This window comes from Salvelinus fontinalis, unplaced genomic scaffold (genome assembly GCF_029448725.1).
Source record: "Salvelinus fontinalis isolate EN_2023a unplaced genomic scaffold, ASM2944872v1 scaffold_0409, whole genome shotgun sequence".
Taxonomy (NCBI): Eukaryota; Metazoa; Chordata; class Actinopteri; order Salmoniformes; family Salmonidae; genus Salvelinus; species Salvelinus fontinalis.
Window position 1 is genome coordinate 100,328 of NW_026600618.1, and position 8,699 is coordinate 109,026.

The window sequence follows — 8,699 nt, forward strand, 5'->3', positions numbered from 1 at the left end:
TGTATATAGCCTCCACATTGACTCTGTACCGGTACCTCCTGTATATAGCCTCCACATTGACTCTGTACCGGTACCTCCTGTATATAGCCTCCACATTGACACTGTAGCCACGGTATAGTTGTTTTATTGTGTAACTTTTTTTATTTTGTTCTTAACTACATTGTCAGTAAGAATTTCACAGTAACACCTACACCTGTTGTAGCTTTGTAGCGTAGCTTTAAGGAAACAGTATGGTCACATCAAGATACAAATTAACAGAGTAAATGTGTATTAACACACTACCTAGGTATTTTTTCATCATCTACATATTCATATTAAGCTTCTACGTCTGTGTACAGGAACGTATTAGTTGTAAGACGTAAGATAAAATATATCAGTTTATTGTTCAATTGTTATGACGTTCTTTCCAATACAAAAGTGTAGTAACAATTGTTTCCAAACTGCGTTACCCACTCCAGACAGCAGATGGCGATGTACGTCTTTCAGGTGATGCATCTTGCAACGTATAACTGACTGGACGAAAAATAGACTGGACGGGATTCTTCTTCAGGAACAACATCGCGGATACTCTTTCATCCATCTCGGTAGCTTGCAAGCCAACATAAAACGGATAGATTGACGTTTTAAGCCATGTTAATGTGCATTAGCTAATCTCAGTGTTCAAAACACATTTCAGTTGACGTTAACTTGAACCTAATCTGCAAATTTGTTAAAGACTGATACTGAGCCAAGCACTAGGCTAGTCGCTAATGCTAACTAGCTAGCTAGCTACCTAGCTAACATACATGACTATGAGCTCATTAAACTACTCATCCCCCCCTAAAGAAGATGAGGTCTGCTGTTTGGAGAAAGAAGCTCTGGCGCTGAACATTGTCGTGAAAGACGAAGAGGAGGATATTACAGTGAAAGGAGAGAAAGAAGCTCTGGCGCTTAACATTGTCGTGAAAGACGAAGAGGAGGATATTACAGTGAAAGGAGAGAAAGAACCTTTCAGAATGAAAAAGGAGGAAGAGGAGGTTGTTATAGGGAAAGAAGAGGAAGCACCATCTTCCTCTCTAAACGGTTCTATCTCAATAAAGGTGAAGAAGGAAGACGTTTTGGGAGTGAAAGAGGAGGAGACAGAATATCAGATTAACACCAGTGAGTACTGTCTTAAACACAGAGTCACACACTATGCCGTTGTTGAACTAATGTGGGGGTTTTAAGGGGCATTGTACTGAAGTTCTACACTTGAATATGTTGTTCAGTACTGTAGGAATTGTTAAAGGGGCCATCTGCCATTGGTACATATATTTTTGGGACTTTTAAATTAAATTAAATTATATAATATAACGGGCTTTTAAAATTCAATATTGGAGCATAATTTATACTTAAAATATCAAAGGGACACAAAAGGCACCCATTTCATTTAGATATATTAATGCCTCCTGTAAGATCCTATGACTGTAATAGACGGTAATAAGTTTACCATCTGTTTGATGTTCTCATTCACACAGGAGAGAGACATGACTATCGTGGATCCTCTGGGGAGCCTCAACAACATCCTGATGCTGATGAGGCAGAGATGAGTTTCTCCACATCAGAACACCAGATGGTACAGCTTGGTCTGGTCTAGCATACAGCTTGCTCTATCGGGGTCTGGGCTGGGTTTCTGTAAAGCACTGACAACAGTGACAACAGTGACAACAGTGACATCAGCGTCCATAATGATATGTGTTTGTGTCCCCTCTTTATGGTTACCAGGACAACGCTAGCCCTTCCTCCCTCCCGGAGTCCCCGTTTCGTGCCTCTCCCGGTAGCGCCTTACTGCTGGGTATGAAGAGGTTGTCTGTGCTGCTGGTGGACTGCAGGAAAACAACGGGGCTGAGTGGAACTGTGAGAGGAGGAGAAGAGAAGAAAGGATCAGATTTGACTCATCAAAGTAAGTGCTGTAGTTTAGTTTGAACAAATAAATAGATCTGCCCACTGGTATCTGTTACCAGTAGGGCTGTCCCTGACTAATACAAATACAGCTTTGCACACTGTTGGCATTCTCTCAACCAGCTTCATCTGGAATGCTTTTCTAACAGTCTTGAAGGAGGTCTCACATATGCTGAGCACTTGTTGGCTGCTTTTCCTTCACTCTGCGGTCCAACTCATTCCAAACCATCTCAATTCGGGTTGAGGTCGGGTGATTGTGGAGGCCAGGTCATCTGATGCAGCCCTCCATCACTCTCCTTCTTGGTCAAATAGCCCTTACACAGCCTAGAGGTGTGTTGGGTCATTGCCCTGTTGAAAAACAAATGATAGTCCCAATAAGCTCAAACCAGATGGGATGGCGTATCGCTGCAGAATGCTTTGGTAGCCATGCTGGTTAAGTGTGCCTTGAATTCTAAATAAATCACAGACAGTGTCACCAGCAAAGCACCATCACTCCATGCTTCACGGTGGGAACCACACATGCGGAGATCATCCGTTCACCTACTCTGCGTCTCACAGACATTTCGGTTGGAACCGAAAATCTCAAATTTGGACTCATCAGACCAAAGGACAGATTTCCACTGGTCTAATGTCCATTGCTCATGTTTCTTGGCCCAAGCAAGTCTCTTCTTCTTGTTGGTGTCCTTCAGTAGTGGTTTCTTTGCAGCAATTCGACCATGAAGGCCTGATTCACACAGTCTCCTCTGAACAGTTGATGTTGAGATGTGTCTCTTACTTGAACTCTGTGAAGCAGTTATTTGGACTGCAATTTCTGACGCTGGTAACTAATGAACTTATCCTCTGCAGCAGAGGTAACTAATGAACTTATCCTCTGCAGCAGAGGTAACTAATGAACTTATCCTCTGCAGCAGAGGTAACTAATGAACTTATCCTCTGCAGCAGAGGTAACTAATGAACTTATCCTCTGCAGCAGAGGTAACTAATGAACTTATCCTCTGCAGCAGAGGTAACTAATGAACTTATCCTCTGCAGCAGAGGTAACTAATGAACTTATCCTCTGCAGCAGAGGTAACTAATGAACTTATCCTCTGCAGCAGAGGTAACTAATGAACTTATCCTCTGCAGCAGAGGTAACTAATGAACTTATCCTCTGCAGCAGAGGTAACTAATGAACTTATCCTCTGCAGCAGAGGTAACTAATGAACTTATCCTCTGCAGCAGAGGTAACTAATGAACTTATCCTCTGCAGCAGAGGTAACTAATGAACTTATCCTCTGCAGCAGAGGTAACTAATGAACTTATCCTCTGCAGCAGAGGTAACTAATGAACTTATCCTCTGCAGCAGAGGTAACTAATGAACTTATCCTCTGCAGCAGAGGTAACTAATGAACTTATCCTCTGCAGCAGAGGTAACTCTGGGTCTTCCTTTCCATTCTGAGGCTGGTAACTAATGAACTTATCTTCTGCAGCAGAGGTAACTATGGGTCTTCCTTTCCATTCTGAGGCTGGTAACTAATGAACTTATCTTCTGCAGCAGAGGTAACTATGGGTCTTCCTTTCCATTCTGAGGCTGGTAACTAATGAACTTATCTTCTGCAGCAGAGGTAACTATGGGTCTTCCTTTCCATTCTGAGGCTGGTAACTAATGAACTTATCCTCTGCAGCAGAGGTAACTCTGGGTCTTTCCTGTGGCGGTCCTCATTAGAGCCAGTTTCATCATATCTCTTTATGTTTTTTGCGACTGTACTTGAAGAAACTTTCAAAGTTCTTGACAATGTTCCTGATTGACTGATCTTTGTGTCTTAAAGTAATGATGGACTGTTGTTTCTCTGCTTATTTGAGCTGTTCTTGCCATAATATGGACTTGGTATTTTACCCAATAGGGCTATCTTCTGTGTACCACTCCTACCTTGACACAACACAACTGATTGGCTCAAACGCACTAAGAAGGAAAAACACAAATTTGTTTTTAACAAGGCACACCTGTTAATTGAAATGGATTCCAGGTGACTACCTCATGAAGCTGGTTGAGAGAATGCCAAGAGTGTGCAAAGCTGTCATCAAGACAAAGTGTGGCTACTTTGGAGAATCTCAAATATAAATATATTTTGATTTGTTAAACACTTTTTTTTGTTTACTACACGATTCCATATGTGTTATTTCATAGTTTTGATGTCCTCACTATTATTCTACAATGTAGAAAATAGTAAAAAAAAGAAAGAAAAACCCTTGATTGAGTAGGTGTGTCCAAACTTTTGACTGGTTCTGTATATTTATATATACTGAACAGACATATCATCGCAACGATTTACATGAGTCATGTAAATACCTTTATTAGGCCCTAATCAGTTACATGACTGGGCAGGGACGCAGCCATTGGTGGGTCTGTGGGAGCGTAAGCCCACCCACTTGGGAGCCAGGCCCAGCAAATCAGAATTAGTTTTCCCCACAAAAGGGCTTTGTTACAGAGATACATACTCCTCAGTTTCATCAGATGTCCGGGTGGCTGATCCTCAGACGATGTGGAGGTCCTTGATCTGCAGTTGTGAGGCCTGTTGGACGGACTTCCAAATACTCTAAAAAGATGTTGGAGGCGGCTGATGGTAGAGAAAGCAACATTCAATTCCCTGGTAACAGCTCCAGTGGATATTCCTGCAGTCCCCAATCCATTTTCACACTCCCTCAAAACTTGAGACATCTGTGGCATTAGAGTGGCTTTTATTGTCCCCAGCACAAGGAACACCTGTGTAATGCTGTTTAATCAGCTTCTTGATATGCTACACCTGTCACGTGGATGGATTATCTTGGCAAAGCAATGTAAATAAATTTACACATAATTGGAGAGTGGAGGTTTCATTCTGGTCTCTTTTTATATAAACACTGTCTTTGGCAGGAGGGACACCAAACTTGGAGGAACCAAAGACCAGCAAGACGACACCAGCAAGACAAACACCAGCAAGACGACACCTCTGCTCCCAGATCAAGTTAGGAAGCCTGAAAAGACCTGAGAGGACACACACAGGAGAGAAGCCGTACCATTGCGCTCAGTGTGGAAATAGTTTTAGCCGGTTAGGAAGCCTGAAAGCTCATGAGCGAATACACACAGGAGAGAAGCCATACCATTGCGGCCAGTGTGGAAAGAGTTTTAGCCTGTTAGGAAGCCTGAAAGCTCATGAGCGAATACACTCAGGAGAGAAGCCATACCATTGCGGCCAGTGTGGAAATAGTTTTAACCAGTTAGGAAACATGAAAAGACATGGGAGGATACACACAGGGGAGAAGCCATACCACTGCTCCCAGTGTGGAAAGAGTTTTACTGCGTTAGTTAAGCTGGAAGCTCATGAGCGAATTCACACAGGGGAGAAGCCTTACTACTGCTCCCATTGTGGAAAGAGTTTTAACCATTTAGTTAACATGAAAAGACATGAGAGGATACACACAGGAGCGAAGCCTCACCATTGCTCCCAGTGTGGAAAGAGTTTTAAGCGGTTAGACACCCTCAAAGATCATTTGCGAATACACACAGGGGAGAAGCCTTTCCGTTGCGCCCAGTGTGGAAAGAGTTTTAGCCGGTCAGGAAGCCTGAAAGAGCATGAGCGAATTCACACAGGGGAGAAACCTTACCACTGATCCCAGAGTGCAATGCGTTTTTACCCAATTAGGACGCCTGAAAGAAGACATGAGACCGCACACGGGGGAGAAGCCTTACAAATGTTCAGACTGTGGGGAAGGCATTTCACTCATCAGTCACTTAAAAAATATGTGAGAATCCACACAGGAGAGAATAATGACTCCTAGTGTGTAAATGTATATTTCACATCACATTGACTTAATTACTTCTCCTTGTGGGTATATTGATATTTCACATCACATTGACTTAAAATTCATCAGAGAACATACACAGTGTTCCCATTGTCTTATAATGTTGACTGATAATGTGTTTACCTGTTTTTACCATATGAAATGATATGGTACAAAGTATACTCAAACATATATTTGTATGTTTTTATTAGAAAATATGAATTGAATGTTGTTGTGTCTTTGCCATCATTAAAAGTGGAGACTTATTTTATCAAATCAATTCTCTGTGATTATTATTTTGTGATTAATCTAATAATGTAAATGTAATTAGCTAGGAAGTCGGGGCACCAAGGAAAATCTTCAGATTACAAAGTTATAATTTTCTGAATATAACTCTTCAGATATTTTAATATCTGATCAATTAGTCATATATTAATTAATTATTCTTTACCTCACGTCAGTCTCATTCCAAACGTCGTAAATTGTTGGTTATCTGCACGAACCCAGACTTTTTTTTATAAATCATCCATACACCAATTTGCTTAATCATTTATTTACTAACTAAATAATCACAGAAATGCGCAAACAAACAGTAGATACTGGTTACTAACGAATGATAGGGATGATTCCCTAGTGGGCCGATATGACGGCAAACAGTAGATACTGGTTACTAACGAATGATAGGGATGATCCCCTAGTGAGCCGATATGACGGCAAACAGTAGATACTGGTTACTAGCGAATGATAGGGAAGATCCCCTAGTGGGCTAAGCTGATATGACGGCAAACAGTAGATACTGGTTACTAACGAATGATAGGGAAGATCCCCTAGTGGGCCGATATGACGGCAAACAGTAGATACTGGTTACTAACGAATGATAGGGAAGATCCCCTAGTGGGCTAAGCTGATATGACGGCAAACAGTAGATACTGGTTACTAACGAATGATAGGGAAGATCCCCTAGTGGGCCGATATGACGGCAAACAGTAGATACTGGTTACTAACGAATGATAGGGAAGGTTCCCTAGTGGGCCGATATGACGGCTAACAGTAGATACTGGTTACTGACGAATGATAGGGAAGGTTCCCTAGTGGGCTAAGCTGTTATGACGGCAAACAGTAGATACTGGTTACTAACGAATGATAGGGAAGATCCCCTAGTGGGCCGATATGACGGCAAACAGTAGATACTGGTTACTAACGAATGATAGGGAAGATCCCCTAGTGGGCCGATATGACGGCAAACAGTAGATACTGGTTACTAACGAATGATAGGGAAGGTTCCCTAGTGGGCTAAGCCGATATGACGGCTAACAGTAGATACTGGTTACTAACGAATGATAGGGAAGGTTCCCTAGTGAGCCGATATGACGGCAAACAGTAGATACTGGTTACTAACGAATGATAGGGATGATTCCCTAGTGGGCTAAGCCGATATGACGGCAAACAGTAGATACTGGTTACTAACGAATGATAGGGAAGATCCCCTAGTGGGCCAAGCTGATATGACGGCAAACAGTAGATACTGGTTACTAACGAATGATAGGGATGATTCCCTAGTGGGCTAAGCCAATATGACGGCTTGGTGGACAAAGGGAAGTGGGCGTGGACTGAGATAGAAGCGGGAAAGACAAAAGGGATCACTACACACAGTTGATAAACTGTGAACAACAGTCCATCATTACTTTAAGGACCACCACAGGAATGACCCAGAGTTACTTTTGATGCAGAGGATAAGTTCATTAGTTACCAGCCTAGCAGAAATAGCAGCCCAAATACAGTTGAAGTCGGAAGTTTACATACATTAGCCAAATACATTTAAACTCAGTTTTTCACAATTCCTGACATGTAATCCTTGTAAAAATTCTCTGTCTTAGGTCAGTTAGGATCACCACTTTTTTTTAAGAATGTGAAATGTCCTGGCTGATGTCTTGAGATGTTGCTTCTATATATCGACATAATTTTCCTACCTCATGATGTCGTCTATTTTGTGAAGTTCACCAGTCCCTCCTGCAGAAAAGCACCCCCACAACATGATGCTGCCACCCCCGTGCTTCATGGTTGGGATGGTGTTCTTCAGCTTGCAAGCCTCCTCCTTTTTCCTCCAAACATAACGATGGTCATTATGGCCAAACAGTTCTATTTTTCTTTTCATCAGACCACAGGACATTTCTCCAAAAAGTTCGATCTTTGTTCCCATGTGCAGTTGCAAACCGTAGTCTGGCTTTTTTATAGCGTTTTTGGAGCAGTGGCTTCTTCCTTGCTGAGCGGCCTTTCAGGTTATGTCGATATAGGACTTGTTTTTCTGTGGATATAGATACTTTTGTACCTGTTTCTTCCAGCATCTTCACAAGGTCCTTTGCTGTTGTTCTGGGATTGATTTGTACTTTTCGCACCAAAGTACGTTCACATCTAGGAGCGAGAATGGGTATCCTTCCTGAGCGGTATGGCGGCTGAGTGGTCCCATGATTTTTATACTTGCGTACTATTGTTTGTACAGATGAACGTGGTACCTTCAGGCGTTTGGAAATTGCTCCCAAGGATGAACCAGACTTGTGGAGGTCTACAATTTTTTTTCTAAGGTCTTGGCTGATTTCTTTGATTTTCCCATGATGTCAAGCAAAGAGGCACAGAGTTTGAAGGTAGGCCTTGAAATACATCCACAAGTACACCTCCAATTGACTCAAATTATGTCAATTAGCATATCAGAAGCTTCTAAAGCCATGACATAATCTTCTGGAATTTTTCAAGCTGTTTAAAGGCACAGTCAACTTAGTGTATGTAAACTTCTGACAACTGGAATTATGATACAGTGAATTATAAGTGAAATAATCTGTCTGTAAACAATTGTTGGAAAAATGACTTGTGTCATGCACAAAGTAGATGTCCTAACCAACTTGCCAAAAGTATAGTTTGTTAACAAGAAACGTGTGGAGTGGTTGAAAAATGAGTTTTAATGACTCCAACCTAAGTGTATG

The 8,699-nt window shown here is 41.8% G+C and overlaps 1 protein-coding gene across 2 annotated transcripts; it reads left to right on the forward strand.

Moving 5' to 3' along the window:
* The first annotated feature begins 497 nt into the window (after positions 1-497).
* LOC129845943 (zinc finger protein with KRAB and SCAN domains 7-like) lies at positions 498-5,997 on the forward strand. Of its 2 annotated transcripts, none has more exons than XM_055913922.1 (4): positions 498-1,140; positions 1,497-1,594; positions 1,744-1,921; positions 4,814-5,997. In XM_055913922.1, the coding sequence occupies exons 1-4, from the start codon at positions 786-788 to the stop codon at positions 5,548-5,550; spliced, it is 1,368 nt and encodes a 455-aa protein (XP_055769897.1). In that variant the 5' UTR covers positions 498-785; the 3' UTR covers positions 5,551-5,997. The 2 variants fall into 2 exon arrangements, with proteins under 2 accessions (XP_055769897.1, XP_055769898.1); XM_055913923.1 differs by lacking the exon at positions 4,814-5,997 and adding an exon at positions 4,406-4,806.
* The last annotated feature ends 2,702 nt before the right edge of the window (positions 5,998-8,699 follow it).